At 50.5% G+C, this 27,492-nt stretch overlaps 1 protein-coding gene across 5 annotated transcripts in view; it reads right to left on the bottom strand.

The window, feature by feature from the left end:
* Nucleotides 1–376: 376 nt before the first annotated feature.
* Nucleotides 377–27,492, bottom strand: part of CBFA2T2 (CBFA2/RUNX1 partner transcriptional co-repressor 2) — a 57,932-nt gene continuing 30,816 nt past the window's right edge. For 4 of the 5 annotated variants that reach the window (XM_053992685.1, XM_053992689.1, XM_053992687.1 and 1 more), the window contains exons 2-11: nucleotides 16,128–16,271; nucleotides 12,789–13,030; nucleotides 11,133–11,222; nucleotides 10,236–10,417; nucleotides 9,358–9,611; nucleotides 8,606–8,691; nucleotides 7,458–7,653; nucleotides 5,741–5,812; nucleotides 5,231–5,421; nucleotides 377–2,858 (exon numbers count right to left, since the gene is read on the bottom strand). In XM_053992685.1, the coding sequence (XP_053848660.1) occupies nucleotides 2,571–2,858; nucleotides 5,231–5,421; nucleotides 5,741–5,812; nucleotides 7,458–7,653; nucleotides 8,606–8,691; nucleotides 9,358–9,611; nucleotides 10,236–10,417; nucleotides 11,133–11,222; nucleotides 12,789–13,030; nucleotides 16,128–16,271 (1,745 nt within the window). In that variant the 3' untranslated portion in view covers nucleotides 377–2,570. The remainder of the gene's footprint in view (nucleotides 2,859–5,230; nucleotides 5,422–5,740; nucleotides 5,813–7,457; nucleotides 7,654–8,605; nucleotides 8,692–9,357; nucleotides 9,612–10,235; nucleotides 10,418–11,132; nucleotides 11,223–12,788; nucleotides 13,031–16,127; nucleotides 16,272–27,492) is intronic. The other variant, XM_053992686.1, reaches the window with a different exon arrangement.

Raw genomic sequence — 27,492 nt, 5'->3', positions numbered from 1 at the left:
CCAAAATCCTCAGATTAAGCCAAGGTGTGGGCAGGGGGCAGCCCTGGGGGCACAGGGCTGGCAGTGGCAGCCAGCTGAGACAGCACCCTGCAGGCTGCTCTGTGCTCACATAAAAAGAAGTAATTTTTAAAAAGCTCAGAAAACAACAACACATTGAACTATAAACTCATGAAAGCACTGAGGATAGGGCTGAACTCCAGCTCTGCCTGCACTTGCTCCCAGGCTTTGCCCACAGCATCACCACCACAGGGGAGGCAGTTTTTGTCCCTAAAAGTCCCCTGGCCAAGGCCAAGGTGTGCCAGTGTTCCCCAAAAACCCCAAGAGCTGCCTGAGCACTGCTGAAAACCTCTGCCCCTTCCCAGAGAGAAGGGGGAGCTGGAGGATGAATATAGTCTTTTTATTGACTACTTTTGAGTAGAACAAACTAAATACATCTGTAACAGTTTGGGCTCCTTTATACAGGACATTAAATAAGTTATGCACAGGAATGAAGTAACAAATTTCTATTACAGAATTAAAGGTCAAAAAAAAAAAAAAATAGAAACCTTAACCCAATGTCTTCCCACACCCCAAGTTCACATTTATCATTCCATCTTTTAAAAAAACAACAAAAAAGAAAGAAGCAATCATTCTAATCATGACTGTTAGTATTTCATTCATTTACACTGGGGTTAATTTTAATACACGGCCATCAACGTTGCATGAGAATTATGGAAGACAATCTATTTACAAGCAACTCCTTCCAGCCCTGCCCTGCTCTCCCCTCCCACCCCAGCCTGGCACTGTCACCACGCACCCACAGCCTGAGCCTGGGGCTGCAGGTGAGGAGGGGACGTCACAAGCACGTGGGATTGACCTGAGGCTGTTCCAAAAGAGTCCCTTAGGGCAGGAAATCCCTTCCTGACAGCCCTAGCATGGGCTGCTGCAGGTCAGGGTGGCTCCAGTGCCACCCCCACTGGGAGCTGCCTCAATGCCAGTGTGCTCCAGCACCGACTCCTGGGGACACAGGGGAGACATCCCCAGGGCCACTGGAGCTGTCTTCAACACCAGGAGACCACGTGGCTTTTTAATAAAACCTTGCAGACAGGGAATCACCAGCTCCATCCCAAGGAGCTTTCCCAAGGGGCCAGGGCTGGGGCAGCAGGTTCCCTGCTCACCCCTGTGACGACTCATTACAGCTCCATTATTCACCTCCAATTGAAAAAGTGATCAAAAATAATTTGGGAATTACTTGCTTCATTGGGCTCCAGCCCAGCAGTGGCACACACACAGTCACAAACACGGCTCTGCTGAAGAGATGGATTTCTAGAGCCCCTGTGGGAGCTGGGAGCAGCTCCTGGAGGGAGCAGGGCACATCCCCTCCCTGCCACGGGCTGTGCCACTGCCACCCTGTGTGACACTCCCGGCCAGCCCTGCTGCAGGGCTGTGCTGTCACAGCCTGCACTGCCCTGGGTCCCTCCAACCCCTCCTTCCCCCACAGCAGGGACTCTGTGATGGACGGAGCTCCCCGGGCTGGCCCCTTCCCCAGGGACCTCGTGATCCTCTTTTGGGATCCTCTGATCCTGTGGTTTCAGGATAATCTCTGAAGGTGGATGCACATCCCTGGGCATCTCTGGATGCAGCATTGCAGGAAACCCCTGGAGCTGGGGATAAGAACAGACACAGGACACCCAGACCTGCCTTTCTTTCACCAGTGTGGCTGATGTGAGTGGAGAGCACAGGCTGTAAACAACCCCTCGCACCAGCAAGGATCCCTGGGCTCAAAAACAACAGCAGGAACTCACAAACCAGCAGCTTCCAGGCAGTGAAAAAACAAAACAACGGCCCCGAGGTGGAAAGGGCACCTGCACCCAGCCCAGATCTGCTGTGCACGTGTTCCCCCAGCGCAGGCCCCACCCAGGAAACACCCAACTGTCTGTCTCACCACAGACCGGGATGAAATCCAGGCCATCCAGCTGTACCTCCCTGCCACTGCCTCTTGTGTTAGAGCAGACAAATCCTCTCCTCCCTCTCTGCAACCCTCAGATGCCAGCCTGGAGGCAGAAGTGGGCTCAGCTTTGGCCATTGCACAGAGGATGAGATGCTCCTGCTGGGAAATTGGCTCTGGTCTGCTCACAGCAACAACCGGCCCACACAGCCACCTGAGGCACAGCTGCCTGGGAGCAGGGAACAAACTCTGGATATTATGGAGGAAAGGTGGCAGAAGGAGGCAGTGGTGGCTCTGACACCTTGGGAAGCGAGCCCGAGCATGCCACAAGGACAGGGCTCCCTGCTTGGGCACCACACTCTCAGCATCTCCGGCCTGTGCCAGCGCTCTCCCCCCTGTCCAGGCCCCCCGAGTGGGTGCCCAGTGTCCCCCAGGTCCTGACGCTGCTCTGGCGTCCCCCTGAGAGGAGCAGGGAGATGCTGCAGGCGAGGCTCACCCCAGTCCACGAGCCACAAAGGAAAAGGCAGGATGAGAGGGCAAAGCTGGAGTGAAAAATGTCAAGTGGTAACAGTTGCTGCAGGGGCTTTTTCAGCTTAAAAAAACCCAGGGAACTCATCCAGTGGAGTGAAGCAAAGCCTCCCTCCTAGAGTCCGTTCGTGTCTATGGCCGTCACGGATGCTGGCGTGGAGGAGCGCGAGGTGGTGGCCGAGGTTTTCTCCAGGGCTGGGCTGGGGATGCCATCGAGGCTCTTGGCTGCCGCTGCCACCCGGCCCGTGGGCAGGGCCAGGGGCTTGCTCTGGCCGTGCAGGCCTTGCCCACAGATGCGGTGGTGCCTCTCCCAGTCCTTGTGCTGGCAGAAGGAGCCGCAGTACCGGGCGATGTTGCAGCCGCTGCACGTCTCGCTGGCTTTGCGGCCGCAGTTCCAGCAGCTCTGCAAGACCAAAGACACTGTGCTTGAAAGGGGTTTCGTTTCCCTAGGAGCTGCAGGATGGTGCTGACTCAGCTCTGGAGGGGACTGTTCATCCCCTGTGGCCCAGATTTAAGAATATGAAAAAGAGCAATCCATTAATTCCTGCTATTCCCCAGCTCTTTGCCAACGATTCTAACCCCCACTGCTCTTTGCCCGCAGCCGCTGTCACACTGCTCCAGGCACATCCTCTCCCCTAGACCCACCCGAATGCAGAGAGGAAACAGCAGGCATGGACTGAAAAACACTCTGCAGATGCTGCTATTGGGCCTTTTTATTTCCTGTTTTAAGCAGCTCTATTTTGGTCTCGCGCCCAGCCAAGCGCTCTCCGCAGGGATCGCGGCGCGCTGCACAGGCACCATTTGCTCCGCACCCTGCCTCGCTGCACGAGAGGTTGGAGCAGGCCAATTTGGAAAAGCAAATGCTCATTTGAAAGCCTCCCAGCCAGGTGGAAGCACTGCCAGAGCTTGAGCTTCAACCTGGAAGTGGAGCAAAGCCCCTCTGACCGCCGGGAGAGGTGTCAGCTGGTGGCTCCCGCGTGCCACCGCTTCCCTTGGAGCGTGGGGCAAGGGGCCAGCGCTGGAGCGAGGGCTGCAGCTGCTCCAGGGAGGGGAGGGACGGCAGAGCAGCTTCCCTGCAGCTGGACCAGGGTGTAGCAAACACATACTGGGGAGGGAAGCTCAGCTGAGGGAACACAGCTTCTGTCAGAGCTGGCCTTTGTGGGGACGCGGCTGCTGCGATCACCATCAAAGAGCTGTGGGAGCGGGGTGCTGGGAGATGCTGGGCTCTACCTGGCAGCCCTGCCGTGGGGAAGGGCTGGGAGATTCCCACTCTCAGGCTCAGCACTGGAGCCACCAGGTCACGGTGATGATTTATGGGCTGGCAGTGAAGCACCTGACGGGTTCACTTTGGAGTGAGCTGCTCCAGAGCCTCTGTGTCCCCAGAGGTCCTCCACCTTCCAGGAGAAACAGGACTTGTGACCAAAAAATCCCTACCAAAGGCTGTGGTAGCTCTTGGAAAACTGGGTCACTGCTTCGCAGCTGTTTACACTTCAAGTGTTTTTCAGCTGTGTTGCAAAGGTTACAAGATGTGCCAGAACACAGGACAGCTTTTAGACAGGGTCTCTAGGGCTTGCACAGGGGTGCTCAGCAGCTCTCGAGGTCCCAGACTGCTCCTCAGCACAGCTGGAGGAGGAGGACACTCCTCTGCTATTCCCCTATGGAGAAATCACTACTTGCCTCATTCCTTCCATGGCCTCCTGAGCAGTTCCACCCACTCCCATCATACGACTGGTGCGTTCAACCCTCAGCAATTTCATTGGGAATTGCAGTATGGACATAATTCTCTGGAATGACACCTAGTAATTCCATGGTTCTGGCCACACTTCCTGAGCCCCAGCTGAGCTGAAACCCACCAGGAGGAGGGGATGGACCTGCTGCCTCCACACCCCAGCAGACACAAAGAGCGTGGTCCCATCAGATGCTCAGCAGACACAAACCCTCTGCTCTTGTATGTGTAGACAAATTAAAGTATGGAGCAAAGCCGACATGGATGGGATGCGGTAGTGCAGGAATGAGCCATGTGATTCCCCTTGCCCAAAATCTCAAAAACTCTACCAAGTGACCTTCCTGTTAAGCAACAGGGAGGGTGATTGATGATTGAAGAGTAGAAAGAGATACTCTGAGGCACCCATTTAGCACATGGCACTGGCAATGACAAACCAAGATCCATCCCATCCCTTCTTTTCCAACATGGAAGCGTGGTACAGACCACCAGGAATGTGCAAGAGCCTTTCCTGCAGCCCAGTTTCTGCCCTGCCCTATTTTCAAGCCCACAAACAGCAGTTTCTTTCCTGCAATGATCAAGTACCCCACCATAATTTCTGACCTAAACTGCTGCATGCACCAGCTTCCTTTTCCCTTTGCTTCTACACCTCTTTCAATGCCACAAAATCCTTGGTGATTACACTGAGTCCAGCTCAGGGTGCCCAGTGGTTGCACACACACGTGTCCAGAGACACTGTTCAGGCTGACTCCCCGCCAGCAAAACCTAAAAAGGATTTTTGATTATATTGGTGCATTGTTTAGTTATTGATTGGAGAGAGACTGCTAAAAGGAAAAGGTGTTGGAAACTGGATGGAGTTTGGAGCACCTTAGTCCAGTGGAAGGCGTCTCTGCTCATGGCAGGGACTTGGAATGAGATTTCTTTGAGGTCTCTTCCAACCCAACCCATCGTGCGATCTATGATTCTGTGAAAAGGGTGGGGGCCCTGCAGGCTTGACCTGGAGACTCTGCAGCCTTGGAAAGGCCTTGCCAGGCTGTCCCCTGGCACCTCACCTCGGTGGACTCCTCCTGCTCGTTGATGACGAGGAAGGCATCCTCGGTGGCCTGGCGCTTGGCGTCGGCGATGGTCTGCTCCATGCGCGCCCGCTCCGACGCGATCATCTCAAACGCCTTCTGCTCCGCCTCGGCCACCGCCTTCTGCACCTCCGACATGGCCTGCCGCTTCACCTCGTTCACAGCTTCTTCTGGAAGGAAAGAGCAGCCTCACCCACCCGCCCTGGGAGTGAGGGGAGCCTCCCAGAGAAGCACAGCTCCAGCAGTGTGCTCCCAGCACCAACGAGCGGCAAGGCCGGCCTCAGTCCCACGGGATCCCCGTGGCACCACAGAGGAGCAGAGCCCTTTGGGAAAGCCAGGGTGGGGACGATGGCAGCCAGATGTGCACGTCCTGGGGCGTTGCTGCAGCTGGGCTCTGCTGTTTCTGCACAGCAAATCCACAGCATGTGTGTTTGGTGTTTACCCCGGGCGATCCGGCAGGATCCCGGCCGGGTCACCGCAAACACTCACCGGCTTTTTTCCAAATCTCCTCCGTGACGTAGCCCGTTCCTGACCTGCTGCTGAACTCCCGCAGGGAATCTGCTGGAGCAAGGGACACAGGGAAAGGTTGGCAAAGCCTCATCCCACCCAGCTGCCGCTCACGTGCCCAGTGGTAGCTCAGGCCATCACGGGGCAGGGAAGGATTGACCGGCTAAAACTCAAAGCAGAGGATTTCTATGGTTAAAGCCGCTCCTCAAACATTCAGATGATAAATTACAACGTTTAATTAGCACCTTGCATAATTTATGACTCTGTATAACCTACCTCCTGGTACTCTAAAACAACAGGCAATGTTTATAAATGTATGTTATCCAACTACTGCACTGTCCAGAGGCTGTGAGCATCAATCTGCACACCAGCAGTTTACATCAAGCACAGCACTTCCCAATCCCAGGGCAATTCAAAGGCTTGAACTGATGGACAAACTGTCCTCCAAGACACCTGGAGATGCTGCTTGATGCTTAACTGAACCTTCTCACAAGAGCAATAGAGCTTGAAAATTATCCCTAGGTCCCACAAGGGGAGAAAGCAACAGCTTTCCAAATTTGTATATAAATTTTAAATTATATCACCTTTAACAACATGGGGCTGGAAGTGTATTAGTCATGATATACTTAAATATAGGAGGGCTGAAAGCTGGCTGTGCCCTCCAGGCTGTCACATACACCCACTGCTCCTCAGGCTTGGTGGCAACTGGAGCCAGGGGCACTTGGATTCCTTGCAGGAGGATTCACTTTATATTTTGTATACAAACAAGTAGAATATACATCAAATTGACATTTATTCTTGCTGGAAGAAATCCATTTTTATTACTGAATAATCAGAGGGTTTTTTCCCCAGAACTTTCATTTGCATTGGGTTTGTTTGGATGGAAATCAGAATTACATTGAAATAAATCAGCATTTTAGACTTGTTTTTTTCTATAGGGTCAAACCCTGCACACTGGATGGGGAAACCAGTCAGCTTTGATAAAGTTGACTCATGATACAAAAATAGAATTAGTAACACAGGTAGCTATTACACTTACAAAAGCCTTTGGTATTTTTAGAATAAATAGACCTTGACATTTAAAATCCTTCAGGCAAGAGGGACTGGAAGGGGGAGAGTGGTGGAGACTAACACCTCTTCCCTGCCTTTTCACCCCCAGCTTTGGACCAACTTTGGCCAGCAGTGACAAGGAAAGCATGAGCAAAGGTGCCTTTAGACGCTGACAAAAACTGCTCCCTGTGTCGCCTCTCTGCAAATCCTTGAGAAAAATACTTAAGCACTTTGTAGATGTGACAGCCTGTGGTTTTTTGTTTTGGGCTTTTTTTGGTGGTTTTTTTTTTTAGAAGGCAAAATAGCAAAAGCCCCATTTATTTGAACCTCTCTTTTATACCTTAGTTCACTACAGGGGCACCTGATTGGTCACTTAATCAATACATTCCACATGATTGGCTAATTAACAAGACACCCATTTGTAAACAACCTTATGAGAAAAACAGCAGAACAGATTGTTAAAAAACACCACCTGCAGACTGTTTTAATATTTGACTATCGCTGCTTATCTCCAGCTCCCTAAAGCCTCCCAGGCTGATTAATGGGAAAACTTATCTTGCTTTCTCTCTCTCTCTCTGACCAGGCTGTCACATTAACCAAACTCATCCCACGAGTGGCACGAACGCCCATCGCTCCGTGCCCTGCTCACCGCTGCCCGCGGAGTCGGCGCTGGCGGGGCTGTGCTGGCGGCTGAGCAGCTCGGCGCCCGCCTTGCGCGGCTCGGCCGTCTCGGAGCAGCGCCGCTTCCAGTAGTTGAGCTCCTCCCTGTCGGCCTCCTGGCAGCGCCGCAGCACCGCCATGGAGCGCCGCGTCTTCTCCACCATCTCCATGATGCAGTTCAGGGCCTGCGGGGGGAAAAGGGTCTCAATCGTCTTGGATTTCACCCTGGAGGGACCATCCCAGGCAGATGAGACAAGAGCGAGGTGGTTTCCCAGGAGTCGGGATGGTGCCGTGTCCAAGGATACAGCACTAGGTAGGGTCACCACAGGAGGTGGCTCAACGCCTCCAGGACACGCTCCTAAAAGCAGAGAGGAAAACCCCACCACTTTCCTATGGGATTAGGGCTGGTTATGCTGGTGTCAGAGCTCCAGAGTCACAGTCCAACTCCAAATATTCAGCTACTGGGCCTCTGCTCCACCCCAACACCATCCCCTCAAAAAAAAAACCCATTAGCTTTGAACCGTGAGGTCTTTCTGCATTTATGATCAAAGCTGAATTTTAATCCCATCTCTTTGACGGAAACACCAGTGAAGTGCCTGGAGGAGCTGCCTTGCTCAGAAGGAAAAAGCTCAGCATAAAATCTGCCAGAAGCACCAGGTCTTGCTGTTGGGTGCCTTTTTTGGTCCATAAAAGGCTGGCACCTCAGGGAAAAAAAAAGTCTTAAAATGCAGTAATGATAGGTTTACTCATTTTGTAAGTCCATATCCTGACTGCACTTACTGCATCTGTGCACTCTGTGCTGGCCAGGGCTGGGACAGAAAAGATCCCAGTGGGGATAAAGCTGAGTTTGGTTGCTCAGCCAGCCATGGCAGCACCTGGCCGTGCTCTGCAGGAGAAGGTCCCCAGCTCCAGACACTTCATCCACGCCAATTTTAGTTTCCACTGACCATGGGCAGAGGAAAGCACTACAGCTCCTCTCAGCCCTCCCCACCATCCACCTGCTTGTGGTGGTTTGTTCCTCCACCAGCCACCAGGAGAGCCTGGATATGGTATCAACAAGGAAATCACCAACTGGAGCAGGTGGAACACTGGTTGCTGCTTCCCACAGAGCTTCCCACAGCCCCTGCCGTTCCTTACGTGATCGAGATGCTTCCACTCATCCGCCCACTCCCTCTCTGTCAGGCGGTGATCCACCAGCTCGTCCTGGTAGCCTCCATTCAACCCTGCAACAAAACGCAGCCACAGAGGGATTAGATGGACCAGTGGAGAGAGAAGTGGCCCCAAAGCAAGAATAAAGAGCTCTATTTCCAGCTCCACAGAGCTGGGATTTTAAAACACATCTCCAGGTGGCAGCTCTACAGGGGTAATTCCATGCTGGTGCTTTTTTATCCCTGTCTGCTTCACTGTCTGGGAAGTGCTACAATCCACTTGTGGCTCCAGTTCTGACCTGCTTGTGGAGCTGGTTCTCCTGTTATAAAATCACAGCAGCTCAGAGCCTGTGATTCAGGCTGTTGTGTTGGAAACACATCATGCACCTCCCACACATCCCTTGGAGAAACAGGGCAGGGGGTCAATCTCTTCAATCTCTACTGTCCTGCTTTGGAGCTCTTGGAAAAGTTAATTTCTATTTCCCAGTCCTCTCTTTCTACCTGCTGGGTTGGCTATACTCAACTCACACACTAAGTCCTTCCTCCTCACCCTCAGAGACTCCAGCCTTCATACAGGGAAATACAAACTCTCAGTCTTCCTGTTTGTAACTGAACTGTTTCCTCTGAACTCCCTGCAAAGAATCAGCTGTGAGGATATGCCCAGCATCACCCATCTTTGGGTACGAGTGGCCAAGCAAAGACCAACACCAAAGCCCAACCAGGAACCCTCCAGGCTCTCACCGAGCCCGCCGTGCCTGTCCCGGATCTCTCTGTGCTCCAACATCTTGCTGGGGTCCCTGTAGAGGTGGGAGGTGGCAATATCTTCCAAGGTGTAGTGCTGGAGGGGTGGCGGGGTGGGGTGGAACTGCCCGCTGGGGTTCATCAGGGGGATGGTGAGGGCAGGGCTGTGCCGGGGCGCGGGGCTGATGGTGCAAACCCTCTTGGCTGGAGGCTCTGTTGGCAGCGGCTCCCTCTCAAAGCTGCTGTCTTCCCTCCTGCAATCACACCAGCAGAGACAGGCATTCCTTAGCATCCCATAGATGTACTCAGAAAGACGCAGATTTGGAATCAGCAGGGTTTGGGCAGCAATGATTTTACCACGGGGTAAATGCAGAGAGCTCAAACAAATGCGCTCAATTTATGAGGCGATGCACAAAGCGACCCCGTGAAAGAAAAGGGTTCAGGATGCCTGAGTGTTGTGATTCATCTCTCTGAGCATGACCAAATTAAAATTTCACAGTTTTTATAAATTTGAGGCATGCTCCACATAATTGCATAACAACTTTTATCTTGGAATAAAACGTGGTGAAAATGAAGCGCATCCTTCCCAGCCCTGCCAATGCCTCCGCTCATTGCCTTGGGGGTGGGAAACTGCTCAGCTCTCTGGCTCGGGCTTTTCAGTGCTACCCAAAAGTCCCTCTGGGACACACCCTGCCTGAAAGAGAAACCCAACCTGAATTCATAGTGCAGCAGGAGCAGTCATTGGAGTCTTAGAACAGCCAGAATAGTTGTTGGGAGTGATAAGATCCTGGATGCTGCTTAAAGCTTTGTCAGCAGCAAAGATAAAACAAAAGTCACGACTTCAACAACTGAGCAGAGTGACAAAAGCTGGTTTTCACCTGTCTGGACTGTGCCTCTTGCCATTGCCGTTGACCTCGATGAGCAGCTCGGAGGAGTCAGCGGGAGACGTGGTGTTGGTGTTGAGCAGGATGTGCTCGTGCTGTGCCAGGTACTGGGAGGGCGTTTGCTTGGCAGCACGGGCACAGTGCAGCAGCTCCCGCTGCAGCAGAGGGAGGTTGGCCTGGAAAACAAGCACAGGGCTGGATTACAGCAGGGCAGGGGTTTCCAGCTGTTCCAAAAGCTTTGGTCTTCATCAATAGCTCAGAGCAGTAACACCTGTGACCCATGAGCCCCACTCAGGATCCCCCAGCTCCTGGTGTCTGCACTGTCAGATTTACCTGTATTTTCCCAGGAGCCTGATGATGGTGGACCCAAAATCCAAGTGTTACAGGAAGCACTGTGTGCTACCAGCATCTAGTTACCCAGAGATGTTGTGGAATCCCCATCCCTGGAAGTGCTCAAGGCAAGGTTGGACAGGGCTGGGAGGAACCTGGTCTAGTGGAAGGTGTCCCTGTCCATGGCAGGGGGCTGGAATGAGATGGGCTTTAATGTCCCTTCCAACCCAAACCATCCTGCGATTCTGTGATTTAACCATCCCAGACAGACTCCGTGTGCCAGCACTTCAAACATTCTAGATCTGAACATTTGCAAATAAGATCATAGGCTCAGAAGCTGCCACATGGAGCTTGGTTTGCCTCCTTTATCTCCAGCACACAAGCAGACATATGTGGCACACAGCACAACGTCAGCCAGTCCCACACGGCCAGCACTACGCTCTGTGCAGTCTGTCTTGGGCTCCAGAATTGCCGTGGTGCTTGCAAGGAGAGCTTTCCCAGCAATGTCACAGTGCCAAGAGGCACACGGAGTGTCAGCAAGCCCCAGCAGCTCCCTGTCACCTTCAGGAAGGGGATCACAAATGGCCGGAGGGGGAAGTTGGTCGCCTCTTGCAGCTTGCAGTGAAATTCCTCGATTGTCACCGTTGAGTTCTGAGAAAAGAAATTAAGAAACGAAATGGCAATTTGTTCTTATTTTTAGACATGTGGGAAATGGCTCCAAATGAACAGAACTGGGAGGGAGACAGCATCTGCTGCTCCAGGACTGACAGTGTTTGCATTGGATCCTGCTGGATGCAGCCAGCAAGGCTCAGGCCAGCGGAGCAGGAATGCTGCACTAGGAGAGGGGGAACTGCCTGGCTCAGCACCCCCCAGCTCCAGAGTGGGAGGCAGAGGCTGACTCCAGGGCAGCAGGACACAGCTGCCATCTACTGCATGCTGGGGCAGGCTGTGGAGAGTCAGACTTTGATCCCAGCTGCCCAGAACTGCACACCTTCAGTTCTGCTCATCTAACCCATCCATGGAGTCTCATCAGCCCCTCTGCTCACTGTGGTCCTCTCCCGGTCCAGCCCTGCCTCCCCCAGGGCTGCTCAGGCTGGGGAATCCCTGGGACAGCAGCGTTTGATAATTGCATACACAAAACTCAGCCCTGCAGCAATAAGCACAATCTGGGGTGAGAACAACAGCCAAAGGGACCTGGACAGCTTCTCCTTCCCTCCCCAAAAGGGCAGGCTAAGGTACTATCCTACATCCATGGAATTAAATATGCTATATAAATGCAGCAGCATTTTACATCCATTGCTTAAGCCCTGGGAGTGGCCCTGAGGACATGGACAGACTCAGGTTTGCCTTGGAAGCAGAAATGCTCCAGGCTGCTGCAGTCTAGCTCCCTTCAGTGCCTGCTGAGCCTCAAAAGAAAATGTGCCAAAAAGCAGAGATCAGTGCAGGAGCCCCACTGGGTGCCCCATGGGACCACAGCTGCCCAGGGCTCCAGGGCCTCAGTCCAAGGTCACAGAATGGGTTGGAAGTGTCCTTAAAGCCCATCTCATCATCTCATTCCACCCCTGCCATGGGCAGGGATGCCTTCCACTGTCCCAGGTTGCTCCAAGCCCCGTCCAGCCTGGCCTTGGACTCTCCCAGGGATCCAGGGGCAGCCACAGCTGCTCTGGGCACCCTGTGCCAGGGCCTGCCCATCCTCACAGGGAAGAATTTCTTCCTAATATGCAATTCAAACCTCCTTTTTTTCAGTTTAAAGCCATTCCCTCTTGTCCTGTCACTCCATGCCTTTGTAAAGCACGTGGAGTATCGTGTCTAATGCACTGGACAGTACTTCCCCCAGTTATTCTGTATAAATGCAAACAATGGATACAATTCTACAGCAAGATCTGTTCATTTGGGTTTGAAGGGTGTTCTCACGGCAGGGGTTAGGAATGAGATGATCTTTAAGGTCCCAAATCAAACCATTCTGTGATTCCATGATTTACAGAAAAGCTTTGTCCAATTCCTTCCAGCTTTCCTTAAGTTTAGCTGCACACAAGCTCGTGCCTAAGCCCCCGGACCAACAGCTTTTTGAAACATAGCAAAGGCAAGAAAAAATACATAATTAAGTTTCTCAGGAAGCACAAACATAACAGTCCTGCTCCGCAAAGATGCAAACAGACGACATTGTGTGCCAGGAGCTGGGAAAAGCCAGGCAGCCTGGGACGGTGCAGGACTTACCACGAGAGCCAGAACGAGGGTGCGGACCTTCTCCCCGATCTCTGGTGAGATGTCATTCCCAAACTGCTGCAGGGTGGTGAGGAAGCGCTTCAGCTTGCTGAGCTGCCGGGCTCCACACGTGGCTGGGAGCTGCTGGTTGGTCAGTGAGGAGGAGGAGGATGAGGAAGGGCCGTTGCTGAACCTCTGGGGTGGGGAGGGGGCCCCGTTCAGGGTCGGGGGGGAATGGTTTATTCCGTTGGGCACTGCAAAGGGGAGACAGAAGCGATGCTGAGCACCAGATGGACACATCCCTGTGGTCTGGTGCTGAAGTGGATCCATCCTCCAGCCAGGAGGCTGCTGCTGCTGCTGAGGGGCACCTCAGGTGGCTCCACCTCGCCTGAGGAGGGCTGGCAGAGCCTGCCCTGTGCCTGCCATCCCTCCCTGGGGATTTACAGGGAGTTTTGCAAACACAGTTGTTTTTTTTCCAACCTGGTCCCATCTGAAACTTTGCCTCCTGTAAGTGGTGAGCATGTTGAAACAGATTGAAGGGCTGGAAGTTTGGGAACTCGGCAAGGGATTAGGATAAATTGTTGACATCTCCACACTGTGGTTGTGCAATGTTGAGCCCTGTCTGATGAGCAGCTGTGCACTGGGGCCCCAGATCAGTATAAACCCAGAATTTCAGAGTGAAAAGCACATCACTGGAAATAGAGTCATAGCAGATCCACAGGGTTTATCCTTAAAAACCCAGCCCTGAATCCCTTATGGATTTAAGTGCTGACAAGGGGGCCATAAGGTATAAAAACCATTTCAAGTGATGGTGTTCAGAGAAGCCCTGAAACCACCTGGCAGAGCTGCCCCTTGCCTGTGGGAGGAGCAGAAACTTGTGAGAAAAGATGCCAAAATTTCTGCTGCAGCTTCACGAGGATCATAGCAAATCCTGATGAACCCAGTGAGGGGTTTTTCAGAGAAGACAGGAGGTACTTGAACAGTTAAACCACTCTGGGGCATGCCAGGGTTGGAGGCTAGAAAGGCTCCACACACCTGGACCTTGGTGGTGAGCACAGGAGGGAAACTTAACCAGAGTCAGTTAAGATGCAAGGAAAGATAAGGCTACAGAGACTAACAAAGGTGGTTCCTGCTAACCAAGGGGTGACAGCCCTCACAGACAGATGATGAGATGAAGGTGAAGGCCAGCACTGAGAGGATGGAGGTACGAAGGCAATGTGAGCTCATGCCTTTTGTTATGGAGCAAAGCAACCTGAAAAACTGCTGCTCTTCACACACACTCCCAAAGCAGCAAAACAACAGGGACATCAGGATGTACCCACAGGTACAGCTCCACAGAGTACACCAGAGCTGTGTGAAAGGCAAGGCCTTTCTGGTAATTACTCATAAAGGCCTTTATTTCACTATAAAAGGGTTATAAATGGGGTGAAGCTGCCAAGAGAAGCTCCTCTCAAACAGCAAAGGCTGTGCAGTTCCGTGCTCTCCGGCAGCCACAACTGAGGCGCTTTCCCCCTTCTCTATTTCACTTCCTCTTATTCTTTCAGATGAAAGTCTGGGGAGAGCAACAGGCTCTATTTATACCTCAGGAGAAAGGGGCTGTGAGACACCCCTGGGGCTGTGGGGGACCCTCGGGAGAGGCTGCCAAGGAGGGAGCAGAGGATGCTGGTGGACAGGGGGATGCCGTTAGACACGGCCCCGTAACCGCGCTGTGTTTTTGGGCTCAGCCCTCCTGACCCTCTGCCAACGGCACCACCACAGGGCAGCTGGCAGTTATCTGATCCTGCACACCACCAGGATCTGCTCCACCACAGACCACACAGCAGGGCTGGCACCTCCACTTCCAGGTGAGAGCACAGCGCCGGAACAAGCGAGGCAGCGTACCAAGACCAGTGGGATTGCTGGTTTGGGGACAGCAGGATGATAAAATTCCTGGGAACAAAGTCATCTAAGGCTACTCTTAAATTCTGCCTTAGGTCCTACACAGTCAAAGGTTTTGCTGCTTCTCCAACCCTGTGTTAGTGATCCACAGGCAGGTATGGCTTTGTTCCAACTGCTCCACCTCACCTGCCCAAGCCAGGGCAGGTCACACCCCCACTGAGTGATCAAGACCCTCTGGTGCAACTGAGAAATGAAAAAGCAAGAATGAACTTCACCATAGGTCACATCTCTCATGTGTCTTGGAAAGAGGCAATTAAGTCATCTGCAATCAGCAGATTCAGGCTTCTTGGCCCTTAACAGCATGCCAAGCATCCTCATTGGAAAAATTAATTTCTGTCACTTTGCTAATGGTCTTTTTCTGCCTGAGCAAAAGGAGAGCCATTAAAAACGCCTGAGCACATAAAGATGGGGACAATGTGTCTGGCGGGATAACCCAGTGATCAGTGCTGCTGCCAGCACATCACAGTGTGTCCTCCAGGAGGCTGGGCTGGAAATCTGCAAACCCCAGTGCCAGCATGGAACTCTGAGATAGCCCAGACACTGTCATGGACAGCACAGCAACGCAGAACCAGCTAGGGAACACTCTGTGCAGGGAAAAGGGGTGAGGAGAGCATGGAAAATATGCACATGCCATGTGTGGGGGTCAGATAACTCCATGCCCAACAAAGTAAAGCAGCTTTGCTCCGGAACAATGCTTTTAAAAAGACATTAAATGGCTTAAATGTTAGCTAAAGAAGGCAAAAAAAAAAAAAAGACCTTTTCTAGTCTGTAAGAAAAGGCTGAAGGTCCTTTCCATCTATGGAGTCACCTCTGAGCAACATTCAGCTAGAAGAAGTGGGTGCAAGACTGTGCTACAGCTGGGCAGGATCAGGACCGACTGTGGCTTAATAGGAAAGATTACAAAGAGAAGATGGAAAAAAGAGAATCTGGATGGACAGCAAGGAATTTTCAAGGCTGGGAAATTAAAAAAATGAAAAACTTTCTAATCTCAGCTGCAGGAATGATGTCTGCAAAGTGAGATACAGCAGAGTGGGAATTAACTCCTCCAAAAGATAAAGAGGAAAGCCCAGCTCTTGGTTTGCTTGAAGCTGACCTGATAAAAGATTCAATTTCTTAAGGAGTTTATGGTGGAAATCAAGGCTGCACCTGCAAAGAGAAAGCCTCAAGAGCACCAGGAGCAAGGCAGGAGCAGGCAGGGGGGCAAAGGGGGATTACACAGCCTCTTTTATGTCCTGCATGCGCTACAGAACTGCAGGAAAGCCCCGGTCCCCGCTCCCGCACGGCCAGGCAGCATCACCCGCCGTGCCCTGGCTGATGGCTTGGCCACCCCAGGGAGTTCTGTGAGCAGGGCCTGCCCTGCTGGCTAGAGCTGGTCCCAGGACAAGCAGCAGTACTGAGCTAAGCCGGGCTTACGTGCAGTCGGAGTGAAGGACACGGGCCGGGGGCCGCCGGCGTTGACGGGGGGCAGCGGCGGCATGTTGGGAGGAGAGGACCTGGACTGTATCTTCACTTCCACGGGCGATCCGGGCATCACTGGCACCCTCTTCTCACCAGCAACTGTACCAAGAGAAGGTGGCAAGGCTTAGTGACAGTCACTGACACACATTTCCCCGCCCAGCACGCCGGGAACGCTTGCAGGGGTGAAGATAAGAGCTGGGGGAAGTCACACAAGGCTCCCACGCTGCTCTGGAGGGCCCCGAGCTGGGGACAGGCACCAGGGGTCATGCCTGTGGTGTCTGTGCTCACCACCCTGCTCTCCTGACTCCATCTCCTCACCCCTCACGCCCAAAGATGCTCTTCAAAGTGTTTCTGTCGATTTGCTTTGCCCCTATTTAAGATCTCTCTGGTACACACCAGATGAGCCTTTCCAGAGGAATCCCAACCTCTGGGAGCCATGCAAGCAGTACTATGGACTTGGGCTGTGCCAGAAGTGACTGGAATGGGCCTGGAGTTGTAGAAATGAGCTGGTATCAGTTACAGCCCCACTCCTGTGTGCAGTCTCTGGTGTCCAATCTATGACCAGCTCAAACTGCAGCTTCCTTTCCAGCCCTGAGGGATGTCCCAGCTCAGGGGAACAGTGTGACTGCAGTGTGACTTACACTCCCAGCTCCAGTGGCTGGGATCAGCTTCACAAGACAAAAAGGAAGAAACATCCTAATGTAATACTGGGATGCTTTTTTTTTTTTTTTTTTGTTTTGAGAGTGGTGTTTTGGGGATTTTTGGTTTTTAAAATGCACACAGCTCAGCAGACAAAGCCTAAGGATCTCCAAAGCACAATTCCTGTGGGGTGCTCTGTATTGCACTGCCAGCGTCTCCAGTGTCCATGACCCCAAAGAAATCATCCCTCTGAGATGATGGTCCCCACTCCCTGCCCTTCAAGCTGCCCCTCCCCTTGCTCAATTAACTCACTAACGAGATGTGAGCATCTTGTCCCACCCAGGAACACGGCCGGGTCCCCAGCACGTCCAGCTGCACCCCAGCTCAGGCTGTGAGGGAGCTCAACTCAACTTCCACCACTCCAGCAATGCAAGCTGGGCTTGGGATCATTACCATCTAATTTGTTATCCACAGCTCTTACCAATATCTGTCAGCTGCAAGAAACTCAGCTTTTGAGCCTGGGCAAACAATGAGATGCTGCATTCCCATAGAGCACTGAATAGGTGGCAAAATTCTGCAATACAACCCAAACTTGCTACTTCTCGACTCCCAACAACAAAAATGCTGCTTTTGAGAGCAGAGAAAACACAAACTGGCACCTGAGCCCTCATGCTGCTGCCTGGGATCTGCTCTGTCAGCCCCAGCACCTGCTCAGCCACTGAGCTGCCTCATTTATTTTCCTTATGGCAAGTCATGGGGGATGCCAGCGAGGTAACAAATGAACTTTGTTATTCCCAGCATTTCTTTCTGCTGTTTGCAGGAAGGGGAAGCAGGGATAATGCACACTGAAAATCCATGTTTTCCTGCCCTGTCAGTACAGGTGGAATAACTTGGGTTGGAATTGCTACAAAACCCACATCTGAGAACATTGGTGTCTTCATTTATCGAAGCCTGCTTTCAAAAAAAAAGGGAAAAAATTCTAGGCTTTACTTTCATGAAGTAGAGAGATATTGAGCCAAGGGAAACTACTATTAATTTTAACATATAATAACTACATTAATCCCATATTGCAAACTACTGTACATGTGGTCCAGCTTCCATACAATTGAACCCTGATGTGCAGACCCTCCCTGTCATTCCCATGCATGAATATGATATTCAGATGAATAACCATGCATTGAGGTAGGAATGTGACATCATTTATACGTGTAGGCACCTACTCCAGCAGGTCAGTTTATCAGCAAGAGCAGGGAAAAACTCCTGACTTTCTTTCCTCTCTACATAAATGCAGCAAAACAGTGAAATTTTGTACACAAAGTTAGAGGTATTTCTACCACAAAAAGTCTGAATTGCCTCACTCAGGCAAGGAAAGGAAACATTGCTAAATGACCCAAATTCTTCAATCAAAACAGCACTAATTGTGCCTCTCCAGCACTCAGTGTCAGCTGCCCAATGACCCATCTAGGGACCCACTGTCACCCACCTGCCTCCTCTCCTCCCCCTTCCCATGAAACCCCCTTTCCCAGGTGTACATGGCCAACCCGATATTGCCATACTCTGGAGAGCATGAAATCCTTAAGTTCTCTCCCTATTCCTCCCTGAAATGTTCCTAGGGCACATTAAGAAAGCTGAACTGATTTGGTTAATTTACAGGCAGGGAGATAAATTTCGCATAGAATTTATAACCCCAAAATAAAACCAGCTACTGTGTGAGACACCAAAACTGAAGCCCACAAGAAGCCAACACCTTCTTTTCCAAGCCCACTCCAACAGACAAGAAGCAAACAGGATTGTCAAATTTAAAAGCTTCCTGCTAATGACCTGGGGCATCTATAAATGCAGCTAAAAAGCATCTTTCTGAAGCTCTCCTTTTTTAGCCTAAACATGTCCATTTAATGAGAATCATCTGAGCAAACCAGGCTGTGACCAAGGGTTTGAGTCAGCCTCGAGCTGACCTGGGGCTAAAGCTGAGCCAGTGAGCTGCTCCCTGGAGAAAGGCTGCCTTCCTTGTCTCATTCTTTCACTTCCAGCACTCAGAAATATTTACTGGCTCACCAAGAGCAGCTTTTCAGTGCTGCCTCCATTTGCAAAGAGAGGATGCAGAGAGGCTCCTCAAAACCTGTGCAAGTCACCAGCTGAGTCACTCACCTAAAGAGTCAAATGCCATCACAGACTTTGGATGATACTCTAACAAGAATAATTGTTGTCAATGACTGAATGCTCCAAGCACCAGAGCAAGATACCTGCCCAAACTGGAAACATTGCACTGTTTTCCTACAAAACCTCCTCCTTCCAAACCTTACCTGGATCAGAAACACAAATGCTGTTGATACTTCTCAAGCAGTGCCTTCAGGAGCAGGCCAGACATATTTATGGCACAACACTTTGGCTGTCAAGCTGCCAAATATCCAAACTTTGCAGTGACACGTGCTCAGCTCTGCACCAGAACCTGCCCAAGGTGACCAGGGACAGAGGCGGCAGCGACGTGGATACCTGGGTGGGAGAGCTGCCTTCCAGCCTCAGACACACAGGAATTTCCCACGGGAAGAAGACTCAAAGAAAACAAAACCCAATGAGATGCTGTTTTAGTCCTGGCTCCACGCAGGAATTCCATCTCCTTCCAGCAGCGGTGGCCTTGCGGTGCGGATTTCACAGCTCTCAGCAGCTCACGCTGCCGGCTGGGCACGGGCAGCTGCAGCCACAGAGCAGCCTGTGCTCCTGCCCTAGATATTCTTGTGCCCCATTTAAGGAGCCCAGGTGTGCAAGAGACCAGAAAGCCCCAGAGCTGTGAGTACACCTGGAGCCCTCCCTCCCTCCCTGACACGCTGCAAGGCCCCGGGTTCATCTGGCTCCGCTCTGGCTGTCGGTGCGCACCAGATTTCCTTTGCTGCTCCAGTTGCCATCCTGGCGTAACAAATTAAAAAGGAACATATGTCAGGATTAAGTGCAGCTGATGATTTTCCTTTCTGGAGAGGAGAAAGAGCAAAGTGACGCAATGGGACAAGACGCCAAGAAAAAATCTGGGGTCTCAACTGATGCTCAGAGAGGTCCCACTCCTGCAATCCCAGCTCTCCAATACCACAGCACATCTCAGGGGGGCAGTTTCAACACCAGCTCCAGACAGATCTCATCCTGTTTATTTTCTTTAAAGAAGTCTTCTACCTATAGTGTTTAGTACAAAGAGGGTGGTGCTGTGACAGGTAACGTCAGCATTTACTTGCACTATAAACTGTATAAAGAAACTGCTTCATTAAACTCTTCATGCCTGTGGGCTTGAGAAAAGGGAAAAGGCAGAAGAAAAAAAAACAGCAACAAGTTATGGAGTATCTCAACTACACTGGAATTTAATTTAATCCTTAAATTCCTTTGGCAATTAGAGAATAAACTAAGTGATGAAAGAGATGTAGAAATAGTGCATGAGGAGAACTGGATGTTACCTTCCCCCAGAAAGCAAGATTAGGAACAGAAGAGTGACAGTGAGGCAGACAGACACAAATGGTCTCCTCATCCTCTTCCCAAAGTTCAAAATATAATTCAAGGCAGTACCAGGAGGTGCTCCACTCTGCTCAAGAGAAAACCTTGATCTAGATTCCCTGGCAGTGCCGTGGATTTGTTCAGAGCAAGGGAAGAGAGGAAGAGCCACTGCTACAGAGCAGAAAATGGGGATGCTTTATATGAATTTACACTGCAGTGTCTGCATGGGCACAATTTAACCCAGTCACCTCCCTGAGTGGTATCTTCAAGCCACTCCTGATGCACAGGTAGGATTCCCCTTGATTCCACAGCACAAGAGTTAAGGAGGAAGGATGAACCTGCATGCCCTGGGAGTGATTTTGGAGCTGTCATTTGTAAATAAGCTGCAAAGAGTCAGAACTGTGTCTCACCAGCCCATGTGCCAGACTTGAGCTCTCCAACTTTCTGCAGAAGACAAACCATGAAATACCTTGGAAGAAATAAGAGAAAACTACATGAAACATGAGACAGCCCTGCGACACCAGCAGCTATGCCCAGGTAAGGGTTTGCTTTTCCCTTTGGCAGCTTGCAGGACAGAGAACAGGCTCAAAATCAGACCTTGTCAACAAAGCTTTTACCACTAAGTGGTTACATTGCAAACCTGTAAATTAACAAAGGTGTTTTCTGAATAAAAGGCTGTGTACAAGGGTTTGCCCAATGGTTCAGTCTCAGGAGGGAAAGCATGTACTGATTTCAGACAGAAAGAAGTTTAATCATGAGAAGATTAATCATAAGATGTTTTTCAACTTTCATCTGGAACAGGCAGAACATATTCATAACCTAAAAAGCCTCTCCTCGCCCCAGAAAGTTAAAAAGCCCCAAATTCATACCTGCCTCTTGAGAGCAAGGGACTGGAGAACTGTCCCAGTAACAACAGCCAAGGTCAGGTCCAGCAGGAGAAATTCTTTGGTCACCCATGAGCCAGGTCTGAGCTTATTCCAGAGCCAGCAGACAAACAGACACCCCACAGGTGATGCAGCAAGGGAGATCAGCCACACCTGTCTTTGCACTGGCCCTGACACCAGGGTGAGCACTCGGGCTGGAGGCATGAATTATAGACCCCCTACAAGTCAGCAAAATGAGCCCTTCCTACAAACAGTCCTTGGAACTTCTTTCCCACCATTTACACAGAACAGAGTCCCTGGTTTTAGATAAAGCAATGCCAAACTTGGCTAAATGGATAGAGAGGGCATTGGAAAGAAGGAAACGAAGGAGGGACAGATCTTTAACAGCCCCCTCTGACCCAAACTGTTCTGTAACTCTGCAAGTAGCTCCATGTCTCATGCTGGAGGGCAGGCCAGGGAAATGCCCCAGCCCAGCCATGCCAGCCCTGACGTCCCCAGCAAGGAGGACGTGCTGCAGTTGGCTCATCACTGGGTCCCTGTTGATCATCTGAATGCAGACGAGAGGCAGCATCAGTGTAACCTGACCTGATAATGTAAATAGGGTGAAATGAAATATGGTTCGCCACCTCCCCAGCTTTGGCGAATGTTTATTTTGAATAACATGCTTATCTGCTCCAACTGCTCACCATCTGTTTTCAGTCTCCACCAAGCTAATATTTTTCACATTTAGGAACTGAGAAATGGGAAGAATTACATTTAAATTTTATTAACATCTTTCCTCCACTCCAAGGTTGCCTTTCCCTCCCCTTGATGGCTCCAAGCCATCTGTAGAGCACCTTTGCAGTTCTCCAAGGCATGCAGATGAGAGGTGATCTACATGCAAAGCAAGAGCATCATTACTCAGGCTTCCAGAAGATGCCATTTACTGCTTCTCCACCGCAATTCCCTTCCTTACCTGCTTCTAGGCAGCTTCCCCCAAGCTCAAACTCAAATCACATCGTCAAGGGAAAAGTATTATTTAATCTTTTTGCAGCATTGCTGCATCAAAAGGCGATTGAGAGGGAAGACTGAAGATAAGCATCAGGAACAAGGCAGCCAATACAGCAGCTTTCAGAAAAAGAGGATGGTTGGGTCTGTCCCAATTTGGAGGAGAGTGAGACACTGGGAGGTCTGTAGTCAAGATGACTTCTCTCTACAAATATTGACATTTACTTGCTTGTGGGGTGGTTTCTAGAGGTCTTTCTTTGCTTGAGTCAACAAAAGGTGATTTACAACCAGCACTGCGGGACACGAGTGTGTCACTTAACCAGGTCACCAGCAAGGGCAGGTCACACGAGGTCCCTGTCCATCCTCCTCCCTCCATGCCATGGAGCTGGCCAAGATGCTACTACAGCAGCAGTGCCAGTGGGTAACTCATGTCTCTGTACAGATATTTCCTCCACTCCATGTGATCAGCCTATTTTTACCCCGTTTAGCTGGGTTTTATGGCACATCCCAGCTCCTGAGCTGTAAGATGCTGTGGGAGTGGAGAGGGCTCGGCACCTCTCAGGAGAGCCTTGCATCACACAGGAGGGAGCTGCTGAGCCTGGGATAGGCATTTTATAAATCAAAAATAAACGCGTGTATCTCCATTGCCATCTAGTCCTCTCCCACACACAGCTGTTTCACTTTAAATCTCAATTCAATGTGAAACTCAGATAGAAGAACTTGAAAGAGCAAAGTATGTTATCGTTCACAAGCAGTCCAGAAAGCAGTTAATAAGGGAAATAAGATTAATAATTTATTCCTGAAGACAGACTGCAGATCTTTATCCATCTTGCCCTTCAGTGATTTTTATAAAATCCTATTAATGTGCCTGGCTCTAGGAACTCAGCAGTAGCACAGGTTGGATTTCGGGGCAGTTCGCAGGCAGACAAGGCGGTGGCAGCTCCAGCTCTGCCTGTGCCATGGCCGTGTCAGACCCAGCAGCACAAACCTGCCTGCAGGGCACTCCTGCCTCCTGAGCTCGGCCCTCCTCTGGGGCCAGGACCAAACCTGTGGGATCTGGGATTCACCCCACAAACTATCACATCCAACACACCCCACAGCTGTTGTACATCAAGCCCCCAAATTCATCTTGCTTCTACAAGAACACAATCCACCCTGTTGTGGTAATCCCCACTCTCCTGCTCTCTTTCCATGAAGGAGGCAGGCAATAGCTACCCTGACAGCCATTTCCACCCAGGAGCTGTTGCTGTTCTAGCCACCACACCACAGCCATTCCCTTCCCACACCACTAGCATCCCTACAAATAAATTTTGGGTACCCAAGTTCATCCCCTGCTATCCCTGGCAGCAGCTTTTGCTCATCATTGTCTCAAAGGGATGCTGTGAGCTCTGCCAGGGAGCCCGAGGTGCCCTGGTGCATGGAACCCTCCTCATCCTCCCCAGCTGACTGCTCTGCCCTCATCAGAGACAGCCACCCTGGAGGGAGGCATACACTCCTGGAATATAGCCCAGGAGAATATATTCCTGGAAACCAAGGCCTGCATTGCAGTTTTAGGATAGGAAGCACTCTGGGGATTGAGGGGAGTGACACAACCTCCCCAACCACCCCTTTGGCTGGGTTATAACGTGGGACAGGGCACTCGTTCAGCAAAGCCAGAGCTGCTCACTAATTCATTTGCTTAGATACTGCGAAGTATTTTGGTAATTTTTCATTAATTCCTTGTTCCATTTAACATTACAGAATCAAGACTATTTTTTTTAAATCACCCACTCCCATAACAATATTAAGCAATATTTCCTCCCCTGCACTATTTACTCCTTGGGCTAAAGCACTTGGAATGAAAAATGAAAGCAGTTACAGATATCAAACGGGCAATTATCACAATCATGGCAAAAAATTAGTTCTTAAAAGTCTCAGCCTGCTGCATTGCTCTCCAAAGCCTCCGACTCCGAGCGGAACAACGGTGGCGGGAGCAAAGTTTCCAGATGGGAACATCTGTGTCTCATTTGCCTCAGGGAAGAAAACACCAGGAAGATTAACGGCTCCTGAGGCTGGTGGAGCCCAGACACAACACGTACAGAAGGGACACCATGGAGAAAGGCTTGGAGCAACAGCCTGCTATCAAAGATTGGGTTTTTTTATTAATGATTATTTTGTGGCGCTTCTACACGTGGGGAAATGAGATGTCAGGGCAAAAGAGAGCTTGGGTATTACTTATTGTTAATGCTGTGTAGAGTGAAAGCAAGAGTTGAGTTAATTATGCTTGTATTAAAAAAATAAAATAAAAGCAGCACTTTTACCATCTCAGCTATTTTTAGATAGAAAAATTAATTTTAAGAGTTGGCTTTAAGGGGTTACACTCCTAAAAGCTCTGAAATGGCTCCCTGACCAGAGCATCAAGGCCATGGATTCACCCCTCTGGGGTCCAGTGAACACCAACTTTACACCAGAGAGTAAGAAGTGATCCAACAAGTGGGAAACTCATGGTTGAGTGACCGAGTCTCCCCTGGCAATGGCAGTAAAAACCTGTTTCCCTCAGGAGCATTCCTTAAATTCTGCCATAGTTTAGGAACCACATTTCCCAAGGTGGGCAGGCGTATAATCCACAGGTTATACAGCAAAACAACTGAGCACTGTAATTTTGAGAGTGCAAATCTGTTTTTTCATTCTGCCTAGGCTAAACACTATGCAGTAAATAAAGCTGAAACTTTTGTACCTGTAAAATTTTGGGAGGTCCAAGAGAGGGGAAACACAGTGAAACAAGCTCTAAGTTTAGAAAGCATTTTCCACCTTAACAGAGGCTTCGAGACAGCCTTTAGGACATGATTTTATCTAGCCCTCATAAATCCTTTCAAAACTTGGACTGCTGGCCATTTAACAAGCAGCTCCACCCTTCTCCTGCTCTCCAGATGAAACACATTCGTGCTGGGCTCCATTTTGTTCCCTCCTTCTCCGACCCAGCAGCCCCAGCAAAGCAGCAGAGCCTGGGGAACCGTGGTTAATTGGCATCCTCTAATTACTAATTAGCTCCAAGGGGCTCTCTGCAGCTCCAAACAGTCAATGGGAATGCATCCACTGATTTAAAGAGGCTTGGGAAAAGCAGAACTGCTGGAGCAGGCTCCGAGGAGTGACCCAAGGAGCTGCACAGGGAACCCACAGCTCTCCATGGAGGATCCAGCACGGGGCCACCACCACTGCAGCCCTTGCTGGGCTTCTCAGGAACGGCTCTGGAGGAGCCTCAGGGAGGGTTACAGGGTTCTCTCATCCAAGGGGAGCATTCCCAGGGGGTTCTGGCTGCTCTGCAGCTTCTCCTGCACAAGCGCCTCTTACACAGATGCTGCAGTTAGAGGTGTCTGAGCAGAGTTTGTGGTTTAAAAATCCATCATAAGAGATTTAAGCCACAAATTCATCCCACCACCACCCCACAAACTCCATTTAGGACCCTGAGCCTCCTTGCTGCCCGACTTTACCAAAAGAAATGAGGAGAGGGCAATGTGCACAGAGCAGATCCCAGCAGGAGCTGATGGCCACCAGTGCAGCGAGGCCACAGCTCCCACTCTGCAGCACTGCCCTGCTCCCTGCTGAGCTGCTCCAGGAAACCCAGGGGAGCACTGCAGGTCTGGCATTCCCATGGCTTCCCCAGGACAACCCCCTTCCCAAGGGAATCCTGCAGCTTCTGCACTGTGAGTCTGGTTCATCCCAAAATTGATGGTCGAGCCTCTTTTTTCACTGCCTGGTGGTTTATGTCCCAGCTCTCAGTTTCAGCAGGAAAAGTTGTGGGAAAGGAGGACATTTTCTAGCCAATTCCATAAGAAATTTAGGAGGTGCTGAGAAGGGTGCTGTTTCTGGGTCAGCACAGTGAGCCCCTTTGCTGAAGGCTTCCCACCAGCAGCCCTGCTGTTCTCATTGCGGGATGAATCCCTGCCTCTCCAAGGACAACCATTCTGGGAGTTTCCTCTGAGAAAAGCATCCCATCCAGCAGAGTCCACTCCACTGCCTGGTCCATTTTTAACCCCAAGCAGCTGAGGGATGGTGTGAGATCCCTTATCACAGTGCCAGGTGAGCTCAGATCCCAATCCCACAACTCCTGGCACTTGAGATCCTGCCCACCCTGTGCCTCTGCTCCCAGTTGGCTGCTGGGAATAACTGTGGCCACACGCAGGACAAGTTCCTACAGGGACGTGCACGGTCTGTACAACAGCTCCCACAGATTGTTATGAGGACAGCAAGGTTTACTCCAGTTTTTTGTCATCAGAGAACCCAGAAATCCTTCAGCCACAGCAGCTCCTTCAGGAGAGACAGCCTTGTCTGTCCAAATGTGTCCTTTTCCTCAGGCATCCACAGTGATCCTGCCTCACTAGGTACAACAAACACAGGCACTGTCCATGACCTGGACAGGTCCCCATCCCACACTGACACACCCCAGGGATCTGCACAGCAGGGCAGAGACAGCCTGGAGCACCTCAGAAGTTCAAGCAACACAAGGAAAAAGGACAGAGTCTGAAAAATCATTAAATCTTTTAGAATAAAAGGATGAATTCAAACCCTCCTTAAAATCATCCAGTGACTGAATATTTGGGAGCTTTAAACCTGATTACTAAAGACATACAGAAGGAATTTAAAGTCAAGCTTTAAAACCATTTAAGAAGACATCCCTCTTGCTGTCCTCCATCTTCCAAACCCTGCTGCTTGATGGTTTGGTCCCCAACACTATAAATGAACCTTAAAATCAGCACTGACCTCAGAAAACAACCAGTACTGAGCAAATCTGGATTTCTTAGAGCATCATGAATATCACTGAGCACAGGGATCTGGGCTAAGGAGAACAGGAACAGCAGGTCTGGGGTTTAAGAGTAGGGGTATCCAGTGAGTAGAGAGTACTCCAAATAAGTAAAGCACAAACTGGGATAAAAAGATCTCTGCATACCAGGCAGACACAAAGCAGCAGTGCTACCAGCTCAAGCACCACTACCAATAACTGTAAATAACAGCAATTAAAAAAAGCACTTCTGAAAGAAGTGAGATCTCAAGGCAGAAAACCACATTTAATCCATAACAACCAACGTGACCACAGAGAGGCACAAATAATACCAAGGACACCCAAAGCCATTAGAAAAGCCTATATTAAACTAGAAACAAAACCCCAAAACTAACAACAAACCTGTTTGTTAAGCACAGACCAGGTACAAATCCTGACCATCTGGAGAAGAAAGCAGTCCAGAAACTCATAGTCAGATGGGCCAGTTTAGATGAAAACAATGGTCATTTTAGCAAAATCAAAACAGAAACCAAATGCAGTGCAAAACAAACCATAACCAAGTTCTACCACAAACCCA

Source organism: Vidua macroura, chromosome 17 (assembly GCF_024509145.1).
Source record: "Vidua macroura isolate BioBank_ID:100142 chromosome 17, ASM2450914v1, whole genome shotgun sequence".
NCBI classification, from domain to species: domain Eukaryota; kingdom Metazoa; phylum Chordata; class Aves; order Passeriformes; family Viduidae; genus Vidua; species Vidua macroura.
Note: the sequence above shows the minus strand (reverse complement) of the source record. Positions and strands in the feature narration are given on the sequence as shown.